Below are 25,374 nucleotides of genomic sequence, written 5' to 3'. Positions count from 1 at the left end.
CCAAAGTGCTCGATGCAAATGTATCAGTCTCATTTCGCTTTTTTCCTTTTGTTCCAAAATGAAACCCATCATGTGCGCTTTAGCGACAAGAAATTGTTCAATTTCACTCAAAAACAATGTTAAATAGCAGATTTATTATTCATGAGATAAACATGACCTTCTTCCAGCATTAAATAAATCAGTTTCAAATTCCATTAGTAACACATACTTTATATAATATGGTGATAAGTCCAGGAATGAACACTCTTATGTGCCAAATCATTGATTAGAATTGAGAGTTTCAACATAGTCGGGTATAGAAAACAACAACAAAAAAAGGATTTCAAATCAATATGAACAGAAGAGGTGACCTTGTAACAGCGGTAGTTTGCAGCCTTGAGGTTAACGTGATGAGGATCAATGTAACAGTACCACTCGGTGTTTTCGCACATTGTATGCTGGCAATGGAACTTGTTTCATCTACAGTACAGTACATAGCAAATTGGAAAACACTTGCTGTCGTTTTGGATTTAAGGCATTATCTGGAAAGGCACAAAAACTTTGTAGTGCAAGGGAATTGAAAAAATAAACACAAAAAAACCCTGTCACAATATGATTATCCACGCTAGAACACATTGATTGGTCACTTCGTTAGGTACACCTGCACAATCTAATGAGGTCCAACACAACAACGCTGTCATAAAATTGTGTCCCTACAAAGATCTTTTTTTAAATTGTGGTTGGAGTTTGCAGTGGTGAGCGGAACTTTCAGGTATACCGTCGTACAACGTTTTGGATACTGATTTTGTATTGGATCTCATTAAGAATGGCAATAGATGTAATGCAGCAATAAAGTTCAGTGGAAAGTGGAATATCAGATGCAAACAAGGAACCATCCTGGGCCGTTAAAAATGAATTACAAAAATTGTTGATTTAGTGCATTTCACACCCATTCATACCATTCCTTATAAATAAAACAGGTTAGTTTCCATACAGGCTTTGGAATAAGGCAGCGTCGAGTACCCATCTGCTTCGTGTTTTCGCTAAATCGCTACGTTGTGTCCAAATGAAGCCACACTTGACATCAAGAGAATCCATCCTGGCCATGATTATAGTTGCCTTGTCGTTTGGGAGCAATGAACATAGATTACATGCTAAATGTGGAGTCATTTGAGGCCAGTGCATGGCGGAGGCGTCGCAGGGATCGTGCGCAAGGAGCGGCTTTTGGGAGTGTGGTCGGTGTCAGTGCAAACGTCTGCAGGAAGGGGGCTTTTTGGTAGGGGGTGGGGTTAGTCGGTGGGCCCACTCAGGAGCCGGCAGCGTCGGCCCGACTGAGCGCGATGGCCAGCTCCAGGTCCCGCTGCTCCTGGAGTCGCAACCTCCGCAGCCGCTCGTGCTCCTCGCGCTCGCTCTCCCGCTTGGCCCACTCCAGCTGCTGGCTCTCACTTCCAAGCTGCGGGAGCCAAACAACGAGAGGTTAGCCACGGAAGAGAAGCAGAGGCTAAAAAGGCGATGCTGACCCGAGGACAGGACCGAACACTGGATGCAAATTTGGCAGAAGAGGGACGTCCAAAACACGGCCGCAGTGATTTAGCACAATTAGAGGACGTTTGGATTGATGATACAGCAAAAAAAAGCAAAGAAATACAGCTGATAAAAGCACACCAGATGTTGCCCCACGTACATGCGAACTCGAGAATATTTGTTTTGAACGGCTCGTGCTCATGATCACGGCACATGCAAAAGCTTGGAGGTAGACCTTACCTGGTTATCTTCACATCCTGGCAAGAAATTAAAAAAGCAAAACAGAAGGCCTTTGACAACTCTTCATGCTGACACAAAGGGGGGAAATCATTGTTGATGAGATTAAAAAACAAAACCAGAGGACAAAGCCATGCGTCATAATGCCACTCGAACTAAGTGAGTGCGCTTAAGTCGACATTTAAGTCACTTTTATTCACTTGTGATCTTGCGAAAAATGGATCGATTCAGCTCACATAAACCACATTTCCAGCATGTGTTAAGATTCAGTTCACCCATGAATCAGGACTGTAAACTCATTCATACATCAGCTGCAAAAAAAATCTGCTTGACACCTCCGAAATGATTTACCATGTTTCCTTGTTGTAATATAGTGTACAAGTATGTTCCCACCGTTATGTCACAATGCTAAGGGGCTAATATTTTTCCAACATCAGATAATTTCACAATTATTTTATGTTTTTATTGCGCCACATCTGTCCAAAGCTCCCATTTGTGTAGTAACTGTCTACAGTAAAGCTACAAACTCACCTAGCAACATTTTTGCTGTCCAATATAATTAAAAATAATTCACTGAAATACGCACCTATTCACACCCATGTGTGCGTTTGTGTACTCTTTCTGTAAGGCTTAAGATACAGTCCAAACGGCATATTAATTGAAGAGTAGCTATAGCCGACCAGTTTGACAGCAAACACGAGCGGACGACTCCTCATAGTGTTGTTGCCGGAGAAAAAGCAGGGTGGTAAACTTTACGATAATGCAGAGAAAAGTCTGGATCTCAATCACAGCTGATCAGCTGACGTGGGCCTTCACTTAGCACCTCAACTTTGCTCAACACCAAAGCCACCTGTTCACAAATGTATTTTGCATGTGTGTGTGTGTGTGTGGGGGGGGGGGGAGTACTTTAAAAGTTGAGCTTTTTATATTCTTTTAAAGTCTTCCTTTAACATTAATCTTCAATCATGACTGACAGTCAAACACCAACATCCTCGTATTTGCACGCCCCCCCCCCCTCAATCAAATCATCTGTTAGCCATTTAAGTCGAGTTTGAAATTAGAGTGTTTTGGGTTATCAATTTGGAGTATACTTCTGGTTTATATACACTATTAATAGGCAATTGACATTTTTGAGAGATAGAGCATGCATAGACATTTAGAATACTGTACTAAGTATGGGACCAGATCGATCTGCCTCACGATTTACCAACACGCTACACAGTGTAAACAAATACAGTGTAGCTCCGCTTCTGGCTAGAGATAGCATTATAGCAGCGCTTATTAACTCATTTGAAACAGCATCATCCAAACGAGAATATCAGTGCAGCCCAGTTAAAGCAAAGAGTCTTGATTGACGCTTCTTCTGTGAGAGAAGTAAACCCCCGAAATGTTACAAAAACAATGCAACGACTATAATTGGTGCTTGATGGAATCATAGACCAAACGGGCGTCAAGGTGTCATGCAAGCATCGATTCTCCTCCATAACAAACTCAGCCAATAAATGAGATGCGGCAAAGTCGTGCGCAGGGCCAGAGATGGTTAACTCATTCACTCCCAGGTGTTTTCACTGTTTTATTGTTTTTTTTTGACTGATTTTGCAATGCCCACAGGATATTGTGTTCTATTGCTATAAAAACATGGACCCTACCAAAAGAAAGATTAGTCTCTTTCTTTCATCAGGAAAAAAAATAAATATATTTTTATCTGTTTCTGTTTTGCAGCAATTAGCATTAGAATATAGCCACGTTTCATCATTATTCAAAAATCTGTTGAGAACACTGGGAAAAAGAGCTTGTTGCAACATGGTCCGTGCAGCTCTCTTATACTCTGTTGCCACCTGCTGGCCGTTTTTTTTGTAATAACTACAATTGCTTTAAGCGACCTTTTCAGGTCTGAAGCTGCATCAAAGCCTTCTGTAAGCTCTAGCATTTTAAAAACAAAAAAAACCCAACAACAACAACAACAACAAAGAAACGTATAAATACGTTTTTGGGAGTGAATGAGTTAATGATGCTGACTGGTCATCTTTTCAAAAATGGCAAAGTCGGTACTTGGGCTCATGCAAAAAAATAAAAAAAAATATAGCACAAACTTACGGAGGCAGGACCACCTTTGGGAGCGCAACCCGAGCCTGCCGGAGCAAATGAGAGGACACTTGACTCTCCGCTCTGGGGCGGCACTTTAAATCCAGATGTGCAATGCTGCATTACACAATTCTGACAGGAAGCAAAGTGCGGCGAGCTGAGTTTAGTTGCTGAATTGCAACATTCTGAGAATCTGCATCTGAAAAGCAGGTTTCTAACAAACAAAAGAGCTAAAGTACAAACTCAGAAGCATCCATCCATTACCGCTTAAAATAAAAATGAATAAATGGATATTTCTCTGTGTCCAATCCCTCACACTTAATGTCTGCCTTTTTATTTTAAGTCAACCAAAACATGACATTTTTTTTGAGAGAATCAGGAAAAAAGGTATACATCTAAATTTTGGCCTTGGTGGAGGCCTTCCTTGTCCACAGCGCCCACCGTTCAACAAATGAAGAGGAAATAAGCTCATTTTAATCATTTGTGAGATGACAATTATTATCAGTGTTAATATAGTGGAACCTGGGTGGTACATTCTGGAGTTCAAGCAAAGATTTTTGGAAAAATATGCCCCAAAAGTCAAAAGGTGTCAACTTAAAAGCAAACATCCAAAGGGTTAACTCTACAAGTCTGCTTTGCTTTTTTCTTTAGCTAAAAATTTCAGCAACATCTTTTATAAAAAAAAAAAAAAAAAACTAAATAAATGCCTGAACAGTTAAAGAACTTTGAGTTTGGAACTACAGTACATTACTTCAATTCACATAATTTCAAATGGTGAAAATTTGTTTTTAACGTCACTTTCAACTCTATTTATTATTAGTGCCCCACTATATTTTCTGTCGCCCACAGCTTTGGGGCTCTCACTTCCCCATCACGCGTGAGGCCACACGCACCTCTGCCAATCGGCGTGGTCAAGCAAAGGGGAACGGCAACTTTCTCACGCCAGCGCTTCTGCTTAAAAGCACAAGTGCCAGGTCACAGCGGAAGGGCATGCAATGGGCACGGCTTGTGGGTTTCGCATGACTAACACACATTTACACACACAAAATGTGTGTCAACTAGAGTGATTCTCGGACTTATTCAAGTGTTAAAAAGGACATTTGCATTTCTTTTTTTTTTTTTAATTCACAACTTGAAACAGGCCCCAGCAGTGGTGTCGTGAACCCTGGAGAAAAGTACACTGTTTCTTTCTTGTTTTGTTTTACAATCGGGGACAAAAAAATCCATCATCCTGACTTGCTCAAACTCACATTAATAAAATTATCATGACGTGATAGATGCAATTTGTAGTTATGACTGGTAACACAAGCAGTTTGAATGAAAGTAAAAAATATTTATCAGGAGACAAACATGTTATAATGCAATATTTAGTGAGCAATTAAAAATAATGAAAAATGGTCTTGTTAGAACTCAATATTGTTTCAGGCCAAATCTTAAACCATTTGTCCCAATTCTTGTGTTTTAACTTACTAACTAACTAACCAACCAACTACCAGTCTAGCTACTATAAAAATAAATTAGTTCATGTAGGTTAGAGGGCAACCGGCAGCATCCGTCTCGAGGATCGAACCCACACCGCAAGCAAGTCTCCAGTATATGAGGGCAGAGCATTTCCCATGAGCTAAAATTTGAGCCGGCCGTCATTGCTCAGGACATTATTAGACGGATATTGTCCTCTGCAAGACCCGCCCTACTCTGCGTCTGATTGGCTCATCAGTCCTCATGCCTCAAGTTAGCCAATCTAATCAGCTAATTAGAGGCAGAGGAGGGAGGGTCATGGCTTCACTATCCCTGAGGAAAAAATCGGTAATCGGGTTTACCCATATAATTGAACGGTGCATATTGGACCACGTCCCACCTTGGACTACACCACTAGGTCACAGGTGACTAAACATTTGTGAAATGTGTTCATCAAAATACCATAAGGGTCAAAGTTGACACTTCCTACCCTTTTTTTTTAAGCCTCACTGAACTCAGCCCATTTTTGATGAGGCGATCCTACCTTATGGAGATGAGCCACTGCTCACCCTCCTCTATTGTGGGTCCAGTGTTAAGAAAAGTTTTCATGAACCACCAGCGCAATAAGAGGATTTGACGAAGCTGCTGAATAACAATAGTCGTTTAGTGCAGCGGATCAGTGGATGTGGCACATGCAGTGGACACATCACCGCCCCCTTTGCCAACCATTTAAGTTAGTGCATGCATGTCCTCATGAAGCCAACATCGGCTTTACTTAGCTTTTGGCTTTAGTCATGTTTCTGTGTCGTCCAGTCATTGCTTAAATCTGTTAAATCATTACCCAGCCCAACTGCTAAGCCATGGCTGCAGAAGATCTGTGTGGGTATGCAGGTTATGTAAATCAGATGGATCGTGATGTCACAACCTGGCAAAATTCAAAAGGGCATGCTCAGGAACTCTTTTGGGAAATAGGTAGATCAAATATTTACGTGATTTATTTGACACAATCAACAGGCAGGCAGTCCAGTTACCCAACTATTGCTTCTTTTTTTTTTGCGCCGTATTACGTTTCTGTTACGTCTCATTGATATCTCAAAGCTGCAGGTTTCCTGTTTTGTCAACGTCAAAAGAAGAAACTACTTTTGTTGTACCTTGTACCATAATTAGGGAAATTGCCCTTTTTTTGGCATGCCATCCTGGCACAGTTAGTTTACTGTACTAAGAGAAGCGTCACAATGGAACCCTTGGTCTTGCTGCATAATGAACCAGTGCTTGCGTGCTAGTAAGTCCTGCTCAGATGCACACGGATCATGCTTACCGTAGGGCGGGGCAGGCCGGTTAGGCACGCTTTTCTTTGATGGCAGAACAGGATTGTCAGATTTCTGTTAACACACAAGAATAGTGATGACAAAATAAAAAATAAAGAAAATCAACAACCGTCACTCAACAAGCAGCCACTGGCATCAAACTAACAATGTTCATAACATGTGGTTGAGGCTGAAGACAAATAAACCAGCGTGTTGACGAGAGAGGCATGCTAGAACATAGGATTCAGAAAGCTTAAATAGAAACTAATTTCTGCAAAGATTGGCGTATTTCCTCAGACGCCATAGTTCAATTGGGTGCAAATATCTTCGCTACAATAGATGTCTCCCGTTTTTTCACATTCATACGATTGTTACATACAGCTACACAAATACACACACCTGTACCTAGCGCTGCTCAATTATGGAGAAAATAATCACGATTATTTTGGCAATAATTGAAATCACAATTATTCAAATGTTTTTTTTTTTTTTTTGGGTACAAAACTAGAAAGTGTTTAAAGCGTAAAAAAAGTAAAAAAAAATATGAAGACAAATAAAATTCTTTGAAACAGTAATTATGAGAGATCCCTTTGGATGAAAAACAAAACGTATTAAATTAGTTACTTTAAATAAAAAAAAGATGCATAATAAAAAATAAAATAAAAAACCCCAGAAATATCTTTAATCTGTCAAAAGTAATAAATGATCATTTAATGAAAATTAACCACAAAAAACAAAAAATTCAATTGTAGATCAACATAATTAAAAAAAAAAAAAAAAAAAAGGTACTCATGAAATAGGCCTGGACAAAAATGAAGGTACCCTTAAGAAAGGATTGAAAATAATTTGAGGAAAACTGATGACAAACTGAAGAGAAAGAGATTAAATTAAGGATACTATAATTTTTGTTGTGGCCCGTTTCATTTTTTTTTTTTACATTATTATTTGTTATTAATAACTTTTGAACCATAATAAACTCATTCGCTCCCAGCCATTTTCACAGAAGCAATCCCGTTCGCGCCTGACTGTTTTACTGGATTTTGACTGATTTTGCAAGGCCCATAGAATATTGTGTTCTATTGCTATAAAAACATGGAACCTAAAAGAAAGATTAATGTCTCTTCTTTCATCAGGAAAAAAAAAAAAAAAGTATGTTTCTATCTGCTATCGTTTTGCAGCAATTAGCATTAGAATATAGCTAAGTATAATCAATTTTAACAATTCTATTTAGAATTGTGAGTAATTGAGCTTTTTTCCAACATGGCCCTGGTTGATCTCTTTTGCTCTGCTGCCACCTGCTGGCCGTTTGTGTAACAACTACAATTTCTGCAACCGTTCTTTGCAGTTGAGAGGCTGCATCAAAGCATTCTGTATGTTCTAGCACAAAAAACAAAAAAAACAAAGAAAAACATAAATACGTCATTGGGACACTTAAAACATTGAAAAGAACAATGTATTTATGTTACTGGGAGCAAATATGAGTTAAAAAGTAGTCTAAATTTCTTTTCTCTTCACAGTACCATGATTCATCTCACGACTGTCAAAATGAAAAACAAACAAACAAACAAACAAAGCGTAAATCCATGAATGTGTTTGAAGCTCACCTTGGACAACGGGCTAAAATCTGGAAATCCAGTGTTGCTCCGCAAAGGGTTGCCTCCATAGACGTGGTTCGGCAAACGCACCGACTCTGCAAAAAGAGCATAGTGAAACACTTGTGGAAGTTTTTCAAAAGTTAAAATGAAATTCACTCACAGGCCACATGCTTTAAAATTACACTTTATTCCACTGTGGACCCGTGTGCTATTTTTGTAGGGCTGACGGCTGCTAAACGTTCCATGACATTTGCCCAAATCCTAAAGACCAGAGGGGGGTTCTGTTTAACCTGACGTATGCATCTGATTAGCTAATTAAAGGCGTCAGTTGGAGCACTGTTAAACCAGAACTGTGCCCGGCTTGTTTTGAAGCTTTGTGGTATGCCGCTTAATGAAAAAGAGAGGGGGAAAAAACGTGCAGACAGTTACAGTGAAAAAACAAAACATTGTAAGTGAATATGTTTGTTGTACGTGCACAACCACAAGAGGGCCCATTCATGTGGAGGTTAGTCGTGTTTTCTTTCTGGCACAGTAAACCGACGCAGGTTCACAGTTGCTTCTGTGTTCGTTTGATGACGGGCAACGCACCGGTGAGCGACATAGCACCCCCTTTTACCTTTTACCCCTGTCGCTAACTTAAAACAACTTCCGCGCTGCATAAAGAAAGTCAAGTGCGGCAAAGCGTTACGGTAGGAGGTGGGGGGAGCGCTTCAAGGAGGGAGTGTGTCCTGGTACAGTCACAGACTTTCTGTTGTGTTAGGCTCCTGTCGACCTCCTGTTTTTCCAGGGTAGGTGGGTAGTGAGGGGGTATTTTTAGTTTGCCCGGAGTTAAATGAGTAGGCGCTCATCTAAAAATAGCCTCAAACCGCAGGAACATCTGAAGCCATGGAGAGTAAAAACGCAATTCTGACATCTCACCCAAGGAGTGTTGCACAATGTTCCTTTACGTGAATAAGAGGCATTAATACATTGCATACGTGTATGGAAGAAAAAAAAAAAAGAAAAAAAAAAAGTACTGCTTTCACCAAGCAGCATGGTTCAGCCCGCGTCATGCACTTCCAGTAGCCTCTTTCACAGAGCCTTCTCAAAGATGAGATTAGCCGGGTTTACGTGGAGACTTTTTAGTCATTCTGATTTAAATCATTCCGAATGAAGATCTCTGGTCACCTATTTACATGTAACGTGATCCATTCCGATCTGCCGTTTATATGGTTCCTCGTTTAATCGGATCAGCCCCGCCGCAGCTGCGGGATGCACGGACATCGATCACATGATTTATCAAGATGTTCATTCGTCATTTAGCAGAGTAGTTGTGATAGTGTTAAAACTTTTATTGAAGCAACATCTTGATAAAAACAAGTTTCAAGTACTTAAAAACAAGTTCTCCCCTCGCAGCCAGGCTCTGGGGAGACGCCGCCATTTTAGTGGGAAAACACTGATGTTATGACGCATTTATGTCAAGACAGAGCATGCGCATGCCGGACGCAGACTCGCCATTCCGAGTGAAGTGAAGTGTGGGGTTTATTAGCAAAAGCCTGTTTGAGATGTTTTGGAACTGGATATAATTATGAAAAAGGCAGTCATCACTACATTCATTGGTTCTGTGTGACAGCATGCAGTGAGTGACACTGGTACCTGAATGATTTGGTTTTGGGCTGTTGGATGAGAACCCGAGACGAGCGCGGACAGAGCCAGGCTGAGAGGAACAAAGCAAAAGTTCAGTCATAGTGTTCAAACCTACCTTAACGCCTCTAATTTTCAAATGTCACCTTTACTGGCGGCTTGGGTTTTTCTGCAAATGGGTCAGAGGATGCAAACGGGTCCCTGAAAGCATCTATAAGGACACAGAAAGCTTGTGAGTATGGAAATTCAGTTGCGCTTTATTCTACTCTCTTTCTTCAAAAGGACCATTGAATGGGTCGGATTTGAAGGGGTCCTCCGTCTTGAAGGGGTCTGCTGGAGGGCCCGTTGCAGCGTTGGTGTTGAACATGGCTATCCTTGATTTGAATGATTCATCCTGAAGGAGGTCGGGGGGTAACAGTCAGACGTCCAACAGATTTGATAGCGGTATGACATTAAGTAGCATGCGTACCGTCACACTCCTGACGGCGCCGTTCTCCTTCTCTGAGAACAGGTGGTTTGTGTCGGTCATGTTTCCCCTGGCGAGGTCTCGCAGGGCGCTGTTGTACTGCTCGATGGTCTTGGTGAACTCCTTTTGGTTCTCCTGGATCAGTGACAGCTTGCTGCGAGCCTGAAAGCACCGCAGGAAAACAAAAAACACTTTCATCCACATGGAAAAACATACAAGGAGAAATTATTTGGCCTTAGTCAACCCTGTTCTTTCTTCTTTTGCCATCTTTTGCCCATTTTATTCAAACTTTCATAAATCATTATTTAGTCAGCGGAAAAAGGCAAGGGGCTTCTGGAAACTTCAACAAATCCAAAATCCAAGTGCTTTTCTTTCATGTAAACAGGAACACATTGGACACTAGTGAATTTTGATTATAACCCACAAAAGGCTAATGTAATGGCGGATGAAGGTCTGAAACAGCAAAAATAAAGTCTTGTGGCGGTTAATGTTAATATATATAGTGGGCATTAAAGATAAAAGAAACCGATGGAAGTTCAGATGTAACTTTTTAATCATGTCAAAGTGCGACTCCTATTGACTTTGATATTCTTGAGCCAGCTGAAGTTGACCAACCAAGTGAGGATTTTCACTTTTATGTGAATGTGTTGTCTCAATCCACTCTCACCTGGCTGATCTCTTCCTGGGTGTTCTTGAGAGACTTGACAATGTTGTCGAGCTGGACACGGCCCGTTCGCAGGCTCTGCTCCAGCTGCACCTCCTCGTCCTGCAGGCGGTCCAGATCCACCTTGGTGCGGCTGACCTCTTTCTCCTGGCTACGAAAGTCATTCTCCTGGGAGCGGATTTGGCTTTGCAGGGTGGAGATCTGCGAGGGGACGGAGAGGATTTGATATTTTACAACTATTCCTGTTAAGTAAGAAAAACTACAAATAATGCTCACCGTCTGCGACTCTTCCTGACACTTCTGCTTGACGTCATTGAGCATCCCCTCCAGCTTAGAGCGCTGCTGGTCCATCTCGTCCAGACGCTTCTGGGCGTCATGCTTCTGGGACTCCATGTCCCGCAAGCTGCTGTTCTCCCTGTTCAGGTCATGCTCCATGTTCTAAATGCACAACAACATTGTACAGTAAATTTAGGCAAATTAATTCATGTTTTTGCACTGATTGAAGCATATTTTTTGGGCTTCGTCTTACTTGAACAGCGTGATTTTGCCTTCTGATGGTTTCCTCCTTTTCTTTGAGCTCATGTTCCAGGATTAATTTCTCTCTGTAGGGGAACCCCACAAGAGATTTAATTAAGTGAATATTATTTATTACTGTATAGGCTAATATATAGTAAGGGTGGAATGTATTGTACCATTATGTACCATACATGTTCAGGTCCTTGGTTTACAACAGTAGAGTTGGAACACTCAGTTATCTACTGCTAACACTGTATTAAAGTCAAAATTGTAATAAATATTTACAAGAAAAACACTTCTATACTATAAACAATCAAATGAATAACTTTCTGTGCCGAGTGACGACATTCTTTTTTTTTTTCAAGTTACCGGTAATTGGGCACCATTTATAATCTCGAAACGTCAAAACCATCACAAATTGAGGAATCCTTGTATAATCTAATATGTAAACTAATGTACTCGCATGCATTCGTATTCTGAAAGATTGGATGTGGTACAGAAGTGTGCCAAATTCCCACATGATATATAGTAGAACAGGAAATATAATAGCATACATCTAATCTGAAATCAACTACAGAGCAGCTCTGACCATTAGTCTAACACTTCCATAAAACAAAAAGACTTAAATTCAGTGACACTAAAATGCATATTTCTGGAACGTGAGTGAATGCCGCAGTATCCGGAGAATGCACGGTGAGAACACGCAAACATCACACAGGAAAGCCTGGAACCCCAAAATGTGAGCCATGACGTCTTAACCACTAGCTCACCGTGCTGCCCATGTACAACCCGTATGTATACATACATATATATATATATATACATACATATACACATATATATATATATATATATATATATATATATATATATATATATATACACAAAATTGAGCTTCATTATAAAACTTTTAAAAACATCTCTTGTACTGTACAAGTTGTCTTCGCTAGGCAACAAGCTCAATGTGATTGAAAGTATGTATTATTTAAAAAAAAAAAAAAAAACAAAAAAAAAAAAAAAAACAGTTGGGGCTGATTTGACTTTCTAATGAAAACTGCTGCTGGACACTGCTTTACTTGGCAGTGCCTCTTTTATGAAACAGCTTATAGCTGCAGCAGCAGCACGGCTCACAAACATTGATATAATAAAAAATAAATAAAAGGTTGTTGTTTCACGGAGTTCATACCACCATTTTTTTTTTCAAAAGAAAGAGAAACAAATCTCTCCTCTGCCGCTTTTGTGGGGCTCACCTCTGCAGCTGACTTATTTCCTGACTGAGGTCATCCAGCTCTTTGACACCCGTCACCTCTGCGGGCGCTAAGGCGGTTAAGTCCTGTGGTGGGATGGAAAGTCAGAAAAAAAACAAAGTGTAGAAAAAAAAGAAATGTTAGAAAAACGGGTGATGAATTAGGGATTGGGATCAGTGAAGGGGCTCCCCGCTGATGTGTGCAGCAAAACAAAAGACAGGAAGGAAATGCATCTTGTGTGTCCTGAACAGTCGCCCAATATATGAAAAGAACTTTGGCGAGACGACACAAAGGACTGCACAATTTTGAATTATGATGTCATGCCAAATGCAGCTCGAGGAAATTTGATGGAGATCACCGACCTTTTTTTTTTTTTTTTAAATGCTCCTCTTGATTTTAAAAGTATCGTTGAACTTTCAAAGTAAAAGAAGACCAGCTTAGGAAAATAGATAAACAATCTTAACGATTAAATACAATAAAGAACTTTACATTATATTATTTCTTCTGCTCAACTTGGTACCGGGTACTCCTCAACGCTGCTTGCCTTCCGTACACATACTTGCTATTCTGTTAAATGAGACTTTGTCTAAGTAATCTAATCATACATATGGGTAATTATTGGTATTACTTTTTGTTCTATAAAGTAGAAGTTGGATAAACACAAAAAAGGCAAAACAAGGTGCAAATGTACACATACAAGTACAAAAAGCTGAAACAACAATGCGTTTTCGTGTAGATTATAGATGGAGCACTAGCATCCCCTGGTGGCAGAATAGCAAATACTCACTGTGGGAGCATAAGCGAGTGCAGTACATGCATAGTCAGGTCTCCCAGCAGAAAAATAATCAGCAAAGCTCTGTCAAATAGGAGGGGGAGCAGCACAAAACAAAACAAACAAAAAAACATGCAAACGAACAGCAGGACAATTTAGCCAGGCAAAGCCAGAATGCACAAATCACCATTTAAAAACCAAGTAGTGGTAAAACCCGTACAGTACTTCAACCCAGCGATCAAGGGTCATTCAAGTCAAGACTTACAGGAAGCGTCACAGAAGACGCCACTGAACTTGTCGACCTCTCAGAGGGGGGAATCATGTCTGGTGTGAGAGTGGTTGGCGGGTCGATGCCTTTGGTGATCTTCTGCTGAATCAAATGCATGGCCAGAGAGAACTGCTCCTGGGTCAGTTTGCCCGTCTGTTTTGTGTCGGCTAGGCCCCTGCACATGAGATGCATCATAAGTCACCGTAGGGAAACCAAAGTGCATTGACAAGGTATAGGTAATCATATCCCTTCACAAACCAGCTTCAATTATGAAAAGAAGTCATTTTCAAACAGTTTGGGCTGTTGGACACTACGAGCCACAAAAAAATATCTATAATAATAAAGCAACTACTATTTTAATAACCTGCTAACAAACAGACAGCTACTTTCACATTGGCTTTCATATGACAAAAACAGAGCCTGGAGGAAGGCAGTCTCAGTTAAATGTGCTGAGCTGCTGAATTGACAGACATGTTGCCCATTTATACATTACAAAAGCATCCATCCATCCATCCATTTTCTGAACCGCTCACTCCTTACAAGGGTCGCGGGGGGTGCCATAGCCTATCTCAGCTGGCCATGGGCACGCCATTTTGAAGTGGTGTCCGAATGGCCACGGAACGAAAATGTAGGGCACTCAAAATTACCTACAATGCACTCTGCAAAGTAGTGAACATCGACGCTCACTCAACTGCGTTGATATAGATTAAAACTCTTTGACTGCCAAAGACGTTTCATGATGATTAGTAAAATTCCAATTAATGGAATGCGATCTTTCATTTCGTAGCCACATTGTATATGTAGTAAAGGCAAACAATATTCTTTTTGCCTTGAAAGATGAGTTAAAATGCTCAAAAGCAGCTGGCACTGTGGATTTTTTTGTTTTGTTTTTATAACGCCTGGCAGTCAAAGAGTTAATATATACTATGAAAATGTTTAATTTGCTTTAGTTGAAAATATGTACAACAAAGGAACTAAAGGACAGTTTTAAAACATTTCATTCACAATAAATAGTCGGAAATTTATACGCCGGTGTGTCGTAATAGTTACAGTGGTCACGTGATATGCGACGAGGAGAAAGTAGTGAGCTGGCTGTCTGAATCGCCAAACAGAATGACGGCACTATATATCAGGCCACTATATAGTGCGGGGGTCTGTAGTGAATAGGGGTTAGGGGATAAGGGCGGACAATCGGACACAGCCAGTGTCTTGCCCCCCTGGCTAACACCTTTGTGCCGCTAGCACGTAACAAGGCACGAGACGTTACACAGAGGAGGTTTTCAGCTAGATTGGCCAGTTAATTTACAGATATAGTAGTAAGGTTGTTGTCTGTACAGAATTTTTAGGGGTAAAATGAATTCAAAGCCACTTTAGAATAAAGTGGGAATGTAATGTGTGAATTTATTACATGCTGAAATTGCAAAGTACTGAGTAATGGGTCTGAGCATCTTGTACACGTATGATATTGTAGTTTTTAAGTTTTAATACATTTGCAAATATTTCTCAAATTCTCTTTTCATTTGGCCATTATAGGGTACTTTGTGCAGAATTTTAAAGGAATTAAAGATTGTTTTTTTGTTTTTGTTTTTTTTTTAAATAATGCGGTAGCTAAATGTAGAAAACTGGAAAGCTTTATTTTGTTGTGACAGTAATCTTGTTTTGGGCCAAGAGATGATGCCTTAGTGGGAGGAGGCTGTGTGTGACAACCCACTTTGAAAGGTAAATTACCACCACCTACAGGACCGCAAGTTAACAGTACAGTATGACGACTCCTGTTAGGGTAGTTGTGTGCTCTTCCTAATGGGGTATATGCCATGGAAGAGGCGGGACGTGATTTTGCAAATCAGTTTATTTCCGGTACGGGTTGCGAACGGCAACCCAGGGGCACAAAGTCGGAAGCACAAGTATTTTTGACGCAGCCCACACGTCGCAAACCGAACCGGAAACAAACTGTTGTGCAAAAAAAACAGTCCTGCCTCTTCCGTGGTATATACCCCATAAGTCAAGCTTTTTTCCCCTTTTCAGGACACACAAGCAAGCCAAAAGAGAGATACATCCTCACCATATTTGTGCCAACATGGTCTGGGAGAGGCTAGAATGCATGAAGATCTCAATGACCTCCGTTCCGTCCACCAGTCCGTCATTATCCATGTCAGTTTTCTTGAAGATGTCTTTGTATCGCTCCCTGTCGGCCACCGGCACAACCCACTGCTGCTCTGGCTGAAATTCAACAAAGAAAAGTTGACTGCTATTATCATTTTCGTGAATGTTATTATAAGACACCTAAAAGGGCTTAAAATTCATAGTATCAGAAAAAGTACTCTTTAATTACTTTTACACAAAAATGTGGGTCTCTGGAGTGACGGCAGCTCAGTAGCATAACTTTGGTTTTAAAAATTTAGAAAATGTGCCTTTTACTGATTTATCCCACTAAAAATAACACTGGCAAAGTCATCATGTAACAAAATGAAAGTGACAAAGTACAAGGAACACGTGGGAAAAGGTGATCTGCAGGCCTCACGTCCTGCCCATGGTGAAACCTGTTTGTCAAAGTGTCACAAGTCAAAGAGCCCTCAAGAAATAACAAGGCAAAGAGTGAGGAATGGTACAAGTGGCAAAACGAGTTGAGCCACTTGGTTAGCAACTGAATACAATTCTGATGTGTGAAAGGTCAATTTCGCTACCTAAGCTGTCTATGCCCTTGAGAATGACATCCACATATATATATATATATATATATATACCGTTAAGTTTCACTCGGTAAACAAAATGAGACTAACAAGACAATGCACGCATCTATGCATGCTGATTCGTAGTTGTTTTAATTCGTGTAGTTTTGTATTCCGTAAAGATTGACAGTGACTTGAGTTATTATAATTGCAAAATATTTAAAAGAAAATGCTCGCAATTTCTTAATGTTTGTAAAAGTGAAGAGAATTTACAATTTGTTAATTTAGCAAGAAACAAAGTCAATAATTTGCTTTTTCGGGCCGCCTGTGACATACAAAAACGCACACTACTGCATGCTATCAGCTGGTCTTTCGTGGAATTAAAATGCTCCATATCAACACCTTAAACGGAATGAAAAGGGTGACTCCGAATTGAATTTCAATCGGATTAACAGGGGTGGGTTATTCCTTTTGCCAATCTGAATGAGCATCATTTAAACAGTTTCATTGGAATAGTGAGGCTGCGTCTTGTTGACGTCGTTTCGGCCCATTAAAACTGCGGCGTCTTGGCAAGGGGGGAACTTGTTTAACCCAATAAGGCAGTGGTGTCAAAGTCCAGTCCTCGAGGGCCTGAGTCCTGCATGTTTTCGAGGTTTTCTCACATTCAACACAGCTGATTCATATTTAAGCTCATCAGCAAGCTCTGCTGGAGCCTGATCATTGAATCCGGTGTGTTGCAAGTAGAGAGACCTCGAAAACATGCAGGACTCAGCCCTTCGAGGACTGGATCTTGACATGTGCATTAAGGCCTAAAATGCCTGGCAAAACATGTCTCTAAAACCTACGGGTGAACTTTAGAGTCACCCCCGAAAACCTGAAGTTTTCCTGGAAACTCAACAATACTGAAATTAATTGATATCTCAGCTCGTGAAGCAGATAGAAACATAATTCCAAAAACATTTTAGAGCTTACACCTGTGGTGTTAACACAAACATAAGATTATTATTATTATTATAAACCTTCAATATTTAAAAAGAAAATCAACAAACAAATGTTTTTATCAAGATATTGCTTCAATAAAAGTGTTAAAAGGATCACAACTACAGTGCTAAATGACGAATGATCTCTTCTTAATAAATGATGTGATCAATGTCCACCCACGTCACTGGGCTGATCAGATTAACGAAGTGGAACATGTAAACGACAGATCGGAATGGATCATGTCACATGTAAGCAAGTAACCACATATCTTCAATCGGAATGTCAAAAAAGTCTCTACGTAAACATGGCCAGTGTCTCCATCGATCATAAATGATATGAGGGGGGCGGAGGTGATTTTATCACTGGTCTTCAGTCTACATGCGGTGAACATAGCGCACCACCGACACATGCACCAGAGCAATGAACACAACAATGGACACCTGCGTCCAGGAGTGCTTACATGAGGTACTTTGCTCTTATGCCAGGTAATGTATATGTATATAAAGAACGTATACAGCCGGCGTGCGACATACCTGATTGCTGACTTTAAAAGAGTGTTTTGGGGTTTGCTTTGCCGCTGGGCTGGCGAAGGGAGAAGCGCTGGCGAGGGGAGAGACACTTCTGGTGCTGTCCTTGAGCGCAAATGAGGCAGACCTGGAGGGCAGTACGGCCACAGCACCGGGCATCGTGCCTGCCACCTTTTTCCTTTTGGAAGGCGGGATGAGGGATGTGGGCAGGGTGGCCGGCACTGGCTCCTTCTCCATGGCTCGGTACACAAGATGCATGACCTAAAATGTTGAGATAAGTTGTGTTTACAAGAGGAAAGTTGCATTTTTATGTCCATTGTCAAGTGTGCAAGTTACCACAATGAATTCCTCTTTGTCTAAGTAGCCATCTTTGTCTGCGTCACCCAGGTCCCAAATCTGCACAACAATAAAAGCTCTCTGTTAACTATTGCTTTAGACCTTTTCCTCATGACGTTACAGGAACTTCTAGGTGGCAAGAGACATTGTCTGATATCATCACAAGTAAACAAAGCAGTCATTTGGCAAAGTCAGAGTGATTGTGAAAGCGTAAACTACTTGTACTTGAAAGATGATTTCAGCCTTTTTCTGTATCGCCATAGTTTGCAAGTATGAAGTCCCAGTGTCTGTTGAAAAGTTGTTACATGAGGTAAATTGCTTCTCAGTGAGCTGCAACAGAGGCTGTAGTTTACAACTCAACAGATTAATTGATTCAATAATGGACGGGATGGAAAGTCAGACCGTTAATGTGATCAGAAGATTTTTATTGGAGTTTTCTATTGCTGATTCATGGCTCAGATTTGCAATTGATTACTAGGTGTGTGCATCTCCCTGATTTAAAAAAATAATAATAATAAAAAATAAGAACAATAAAAATTCCTTCAAAAACAATAGGGCCTCGCAGTGCTCAGGCCCTAATAAAAATCCAGTTCTTACATGTTTTAATTGAGGAAACAAAGTTGGCTCATTATATCAGTCAAAAACAAAAAAATGCACTTTGGCCCCGACAACTGCGGCCTTGTGGAAATGCAATATGAAAGCAAGCAATTTACCCTCTTCACCCTCAGATTCTGCTGGATTAATTTTGATTGTGACTGCTAAGACTGTTTGAAAGCGCTATATAAATAAAGATGACTTGATGAGATTCTCTTTTTTTAGTAAATAAAAAAAAAAAAAAAAAAAAAAAACCCGTAATATTTTAGACAATATTTCGTGGTGGAAGTCAGTTTAGTTAAGGTCAACGTTAATATACAACTTTTTTGCCAACCAGAAGTACCCTGGCATCAATTCACAAACATTATGAAATGATCTAGGGCAGGAGTCGTCATTTTAAGAAAGTAACGTTCACCTTCCCCAACACATCCATAGGCAGTTTGGAGTTGATCAAGACGGGCTTGACTTTATCGCCGGAGAGGAGGCCCTTCACGGGGTTCAGACTCTCAAAAATGCCCTCGAATTTCCCTTTTTCATCTGGCTGAAAATCAGAACAGAAGAGTAAAAAGGACCGGGGAGAAAATACAGCATGATAGTGTGACATATTGAGAAAAGGTAACTTTAAAAAACAACTCACCCTTATTGCCCAATGCGTGTCAGGTGCTGGAGTGCTTAATAATGGGCTGCTGGTGTCCCGCTGGAGGAAATATGAACTTCAGTACATTATTTACTATATGGAGACTGGAAATTAATTTTAAGTGAAGTGCAACTACTAGCCACAACTTTAGGCAGACCGCACCAAAAACAAGACTTTTATCAAAGATCATGGAATAATGATCAGTTTTTAGACAGATATTAATTTAATATGACTACTATTGTGGTTGTAGTTTTATCACCCTATTCAGGTTATCATCTGCTGGTTTAGCTGTATTATTATGCTCATTTGTCAGAAACAGCAATAATAATTCTTAGTTAATTTGCTCTGCAAAGTGTTTAATGATGCAAAAGAAACACAAATGAAAAAAAAATACCCATAACCACTGTGTACATCTCATTATTTACACATATTGTATTGTACTGTACTTATGGTCAGTTAAACTTAAGCCGCTTTTATAATTACTTAACAATGGGTCAATTTAACCTGATATAGAATAAGGTGGGCTAAGGAAATCAAATTAATGTACAATCACAAATTATAACCACATAAACATTTTTTTACTTAATCGAAAGTGAATGTGCCAAAATATGAACAACGAAACTGAAAATACTAAAATATGAGCAATTACCTATTTAACAATTTTGTTACGTTACGTTTCAAATTCATTATAAACAAATTTAATGTGCACATACTTTTTGTTAATGTGTTTGTTTCAAAGCCAAGCAGAAAATGTTTCACATCGAAAGCAACTTGAAGTTTGACTGCGTGGGTCAATTTTGACCCATTAAAGTAATTTGCCTAGAGTATTCAGAGGATCTGATCAAAGAAATCCACCGATAATAATAGATTTGTCACGCTGGTCTATCTGTTGTGGTTGTGGCTGAAGTTGTGCGCAACTCGTCAACCCCTCCCCTCTCCTATGGTAGTTTGGCATATTTGTGAGGTCATAATGCCCACAACCTCGAGTTCACAGAAGATGCATCATGGCAACATGGCAGTCTCCAGTGTGGGCTTTTATTTACTGTATCTCCCCAAAATGTTCCCCTTGCAGTTTTTTTTTCTTTTTTCCATTTTTAAAACATGACTATTTTGTTTTGGCAAACTCAAAATGAGTTACTGGTCGTCTTTGAAGCAGAGATGTCAATACAATTCCGCTTCATGGTGCTTTACACAATGTTCAATGTATTTGTACTTTAGCCTTATAGTAGGACACGAAAGTATATCCATCCATCAATTTTCTTGACCACTTATTCCTCACAAGGGTCACGGGGGTGGGGGGTGCTGGCGCCTATCTCAGCTGGCTCTGGGCAGTAGGCGGGGGACACCCTGAACTGGTTGCCAGCCAATCGCAGGGCACACAGAGACGAACAACCATCCACACTCACAAGCACACCTAGGGACAATTGTGAGCCCCCAATCAACCTGCCATGCATGTCTTTGGAATGTGGGAGGAGACCGGAGTACCCGGAGAAGACCCACGCGGGCACGGGGAGAACATGCAAACTCCACCCAGGAAGGCTGAAGCCTGGACTCGAACCGGAGTCCTCAGAACTGGGAGGCGGACGTGCTAACCACTCGCCCACCGTGCCGCCCACGAAAGTATATTTTTTATTCAAATTAATTTTGCACACAATTCTCGGCTTAAGGGTTATTGACATCGTCACTTTCTAAATTATTGGTTTGTCTGTATTGGTTGAAAATAGCATTATTGTGCATCCATCCATCCATCCATCCATCTTCTTCCGCTTATCCGGGGTCGGGTCGCGGGGGCAGCAGCTTCAGGAGGGAAACCCAGACTTCCCTCTCCCCAGCCACTTCAACCAGCTCCTCCGGCGGGATCCCAAGGCGTTCCCAGGCCAGCCGAGAGACATAGTCTCTCCAGCGTGTCCTGGGTCGTCCCCGGGGCCTCCCGCCAGTGGGACATGCCCGAAACACCTCCCCAGGGAGGCGTCCAGGAGGCATCCGAACCAGATGCCCGAGCCACCTCAGCTGGCTCCTCTCAACGCGGAGGAGCAGCGGCTCGACTCTGAGTCCCTCCCGGATGACCGAGCTTCTCACCCTATCTCTAAGGGAGAGCCCGGACACCCTGCGGAGGAAACTCATTTCGGCCGCTTGTATCCGGGATCTCGTTCTTTCGGTCACGACCCACAGCTCGTGACCATAGGTGAGGGTCGGAACGTAGATCGACCGGTAAATCGAGAGCTTTGCCTTTTGGCTCAGCTCTTTCTTCACCACGACGGACCGATACAGAGTCCGCATCACTGCAGACGCTGCACCGATCCGCCTGTCGATCTCCCGCTCCATCCTACCCTCACTCGTGAACAAGACCCCAAGATACTTGAACTCCTCCACTTGGGGCAGGATCTCGTCCCCGACCTGAAGACGACACTCCACCCTTTTCCGACTGAGGACCATGGTCTCGGATTTGGAGGTGCTGATCCTCATCCCAACCGCTTCACACTCGGCTGCGAACCGCTCCAGTGAGAGCTGGAGGCCCCGGCCTGATGAAGCCAACAGCACCACATCATCTGCAAAGAGCAGAGATGCAATGCTGAGGCCACCAAACCGGAACCCCTCCACGCCTCGGCTGCGCCTAGAAATTCTGTCCATAAAAGTTATGAACAGAATCGGTGACAAAGGGCAACCTTGGCGGAGTCCAACCCTCACAGGAAACGAAATCGACTTACTGCCGGCAATGCGGACCAAACTCTGGCAACGGTCGTACAGGGACCGAACAGCCCGTATCAAGGGGCCCGGCACCCCGTACTCCCGAAGCACCCCCCACAGAACTCCCCGAGGGACACGGTCGAACGCCTTCTCCAAATCCACAAAACACATGTGGACTGGTTGAGCGAACTCCCACGCACCCTCGAGGATCCTGCGGAGGGTGTAGAATTGGTCCACTGTTCCACGGCCAGGACGAAAACCACACTGCTCCTCCTGAATCCGAGATTCGACCTCCCGACGGATCCTCCTCTCCAGCACCCCTGAATAGACCTTACCAGGGAGGCTGAGGAGTGTGATCCCTCTGTAGTTGGAACACACCCTCCGGTCCCCCTTCTTAAAAAGGGGGACCACCACCCCGGTTTGCCAATCCAGAGGCACTGTCCCCGATGTCCACGCGATGTTGCAGAGGCGTGTCAACCACGACAGCCCCACAACATCCAGAGTCTTTAGGAACTCCGGGCGGATCTCATCCACCCCCGGGGCCCTGCCACCGAGGAGCTTTCCAACCACCTCAGTGACTTCGACCCCAGAGATAGGAGAGCCCACCCCAGAGTCCCCAGACTCTGCTTCCTCAAAGGAAGACGTGTTGGTGGAATTGAGGAGGTCTTCGAAGTATTCCCCCCACCGCTTCACGACGTCCCGAGTCGAGGTCAGCAGCACCCCATCGCCACTATACACAGTGTTAATGGTGCACTGCTTTCCTCTCCTGAGACGCCGGATGGTGGACCAGAATTTCCTCGAAGCCGTCCGGAAGTCGTTTTCCATGGCCTCACCGAACTCCTCCACTGCCTATTATTGTGCATCCCTATTGTGCAATACTAAACCTCTGCAACATTATTAGTAACAATATACTTGATATTTATTGCGGACATGCGTTTTATCCCAAAAAATTATGGGTCAATTTCACCCACTATATAACAACAGTACAACACTACGGCAAACTACATTTACAGCCTACAGTGTTGATTACTTATTAACATCTCCAAAAAGCGAGAATTATCATTAGTTTTGTAAATAGAGTTTTTGATAGTAGACATCAATCTATTTTCTGTAGCACATGGCCTCATCATGGTTGTGGGTGAGCTGGAGTCAATCAAGCCCTCCCTTGGGCGAGAGTCGGGGTACACCAATACAGCCAATCGCCAGGACAAATACTGTATTGACAAACAAGCATTCACATTCACACCTATGGTCAATTTACATCCATCAAGGAACCCAAAATGAACGTTTTTTTAATGTGGGAGTGGGTTAATGTGGGTTTTTGTATTATGCATGGATCAAAATCCATCTTATGATTTATTTTCAGGTGTGGACATCATTCTTTTTGCTACTCACAAATTTCGGAGGTGCCACTGTTTGGCTGAGGTTGCTGAGGCTAACGTCATGGCCTGATTGCGCCGAGGCGACCAGTCTCATGGCGATGAAGAAACCCTGAAGAAGAATATGAGAGAAGAGGAAGGAGAGCAAGAACAACCCAGTGACTGGCGCGCACATCAGCATACACAATGACATCATACCATGTACAAAAGAAAGTCTGTGAGTTACCCGCTTGTCCAAATAGCCTTTTCGCTCCGAGTCGGCCAAATCCCATATCTTTGGGAGGGAAAAAAAAAAAATGACATTGAAGCTTAAATAATGTACATGTGTGTGCATTGATAGCAGTGATTCACAACCACTGTGCTGTGGCCTTGGGCCTGCATAAGCACACAAAAAACAAAACAAAAAACAGGAAAACAATCAATAACTTAAGTTGCACACACGTGATGCTAAATGGTAATGGTGGACAACTTCTTATATAGTGCTTTAACTACACAATATGGTGCCCAAAGCACTTTACAATGCTCACATTCACCTATTCACACACCAGTGGTCACCTTGCTGCCTTGCAGGGCGCTGCCACATCCACCGGGAGCACATCGGGGTTCAGTGTCTTGCTCAAGGACACTTCGACATGGTCATCAGGGGAGAGGATCGAACCCACCACTCTACCACTGAGCCATACCGCCCCTGTGTAATGCTGTGTGTGGGCACTCAATTCCAGGAAATGAGTGGTTGAGTCATGCGTGCAGCCAAATGAGCAGGTTTCGGACCATTTTTTTAAGCAAAAAAACATGTGAGAGAACTGTGAGAATTTTTTTTGCAAAAACAAAAACGAAGGTTCCACTGTATAGTAAACTAAGACGGGGTAATCATTTCAATAGGTTAACTTTTTGAGACAGTTGTTTGGTGGTGTGTTATGACAATTTTTTAATGTAAAATAAGTGCCTCAGCTCAACGAAGTTTGGGAAACACTGCAGTACATTACGGACGTCATACCTTTCCAAGTGTTATGTCTGACAGCCCAGACTTTTTCAGGAACTGAGCTGCATCCCCAGCTGATATCTTGCCACTGTTCACTGGATCCAGCTACAAAAAGAAGAACTCTATATGATTAGTTTATGGCACACAAAAACTTCAATGGTGCGAGTTTATTTAAAAAGAAAGGCATGGCAGTTTTGTACCTGTCTGTAGTAGCTCTCGTAGGTTGGGTTTCCACTAGATAACTGTGGGGAAACACAACAAAGTCGATAAAAAAAAAAAAGTTACCGTCATAAAATTGGGCGGCTATGGCGTTTAGTTGCGCTTTTGACGGTTCTGGTCAGTAAGCGTTGTGAACGTTGACGTTCTGACGAAAGGAAGTAGAGCGGCTAAACGCACACCAACAAAACTAGCTAACAACTCGCCTTACACGAGGAAGGCTACATACACGTCACATTATAGTGCTATGTGTAGAGTTAGTTATGGTGTCAAGGTGGTGGTCTATGAAGGCGAAAAACAATTACTTTTTCGACGCTAGTTTACTTACCTGGCTGAGAGTCATGAGCGCCGCCATGTTTCCTGGTGTCTCGGGAGCGCGCGTCCCACCGTCGATCCACCCCTTCAGTGCGCGGGCACGAACGTAGTAAGGTAGTCGTTACGAGTCCTACAAACTTGCATACTGACGATGTTTTTTTTTTCTTAATACTTGTCCTACATTGCGATTTAGTATTTTCGTACAGTTCACTTTACGAAAATGACTTTTCTTCTACAACGTACACTGACAAGTTCTGTCATCAAGTGGAAGACTTCTTGCTTCAATCCGATTGGACTTCGTCAACCAGT

General features: G+C 41.9%; 1 protein-coding gene across 9 annotated transcripts; it reads right to left on the bottom strand.

Annotated features, from left to right (window-relative positions):
- Positions 1–114: 114 nt before the first annotated feature.
- Positions 115–25,280, bottom strand: LOC144020141 (epidermal growth factor receptor substrate 15-like 1). 9 transcript variants are annotated; one of them, XM_077523284.1, is made up of 25 exons: positions 25,079–25,279; positions 24,735–24,776; positions 24,550–24,639; positions 23,779–23,826; positions 23,569–23,664; positions 19,486–19,545; positions 19,264–19,389; positions 18,255–18,314; positions 17,925–18,179; positions 15,804–15,961; positions 13,739–13,916; positions 13,489–13,557; positions 12,705–12,787; positions 11,468–11,540; positions 11,215–11,376; positions 10,942–11,139; positions 10,278–10,436; positions 10,094–10,202; positions 9,955–10,019; positions 9,821–9,881; positions 8,195–8,280; positions 6,602–6,665; positions 3,838–3,872; positions 1,744–1,760; positions 115–1,432 (listed from the first exon to the last, which is right to left on the bottom strand). In XM_077523284.1, exons 1-25 carry the CDS (start codon positions 25,103–25,105, stop codon positions 1,222–1,224), a joined length of 2,532 nt encoding a protein of 843 aa, XP_077379410.1. In that variant the 5' UTR covers positions 25,106–25,279; the 3' UTR covers positions 115–1,221. The 9 variants fall into 9 exon arrangements, 8 of the variants coding, with proteins under 8 accessions (XP_077379410.1, XP_077379429.1, XP_077379438.1 ...); XR_013283815.1 differs by having other exon boundaries at positions 1,296–1,432; positions 1,744–3,284; positions 3,750–3,872; positions 25,079–25,280; XM_077523303.1 differs by lacking the exon at positions 1,744–1,760.
- Between the last annotated feature and the right edge of the window lie 94 nt (positions 25,281–25,374).

The sequence above is a fragment of the Festucalex cinctus genome, chromosome 1, assembly GCF_051991245.1.
Source record: "Festucalex cinctus isolate MCC-2025b chromosome 1, RoL_Fcin_1.0, whole genome shotgun sequence".
NCBI lineage: Eukaryota > Metazoa > Chordata > Actinopteri > Syngnathiformes > Syngnathidae > Festucalex > Festucalex cinctus.
This window is presented reverse-complemented; position numbering and strand designations above follow the sequence as displayed.

What these genes read in the sequence shown, in the direction of transcription:
- LOC144020141 (XM_077523284.1), bottom strand. Translation starts at nt 25,105, where the DNA reads ATGGCGGCGCTCATGACTCTCAGCCAG. An exon ending in AAGGCTATTTGGACAAGCGG is followed by an intron (nt 23,665 to 23,778) that starts GTAACTCACAGA and finishes ATTCTTCTTCAG; the next exon opens with GGTTTCTTCATCGCCATGAG. An exon ending in CAAATCCGACCCATTCAATG is followed by an intron (nt 10,020 to 10,093) that starts GTCCTTTTGAAG and finishes GTGTCCTTATAG; the next exon opens with ATGCTTTCAGGGACCCGTTT.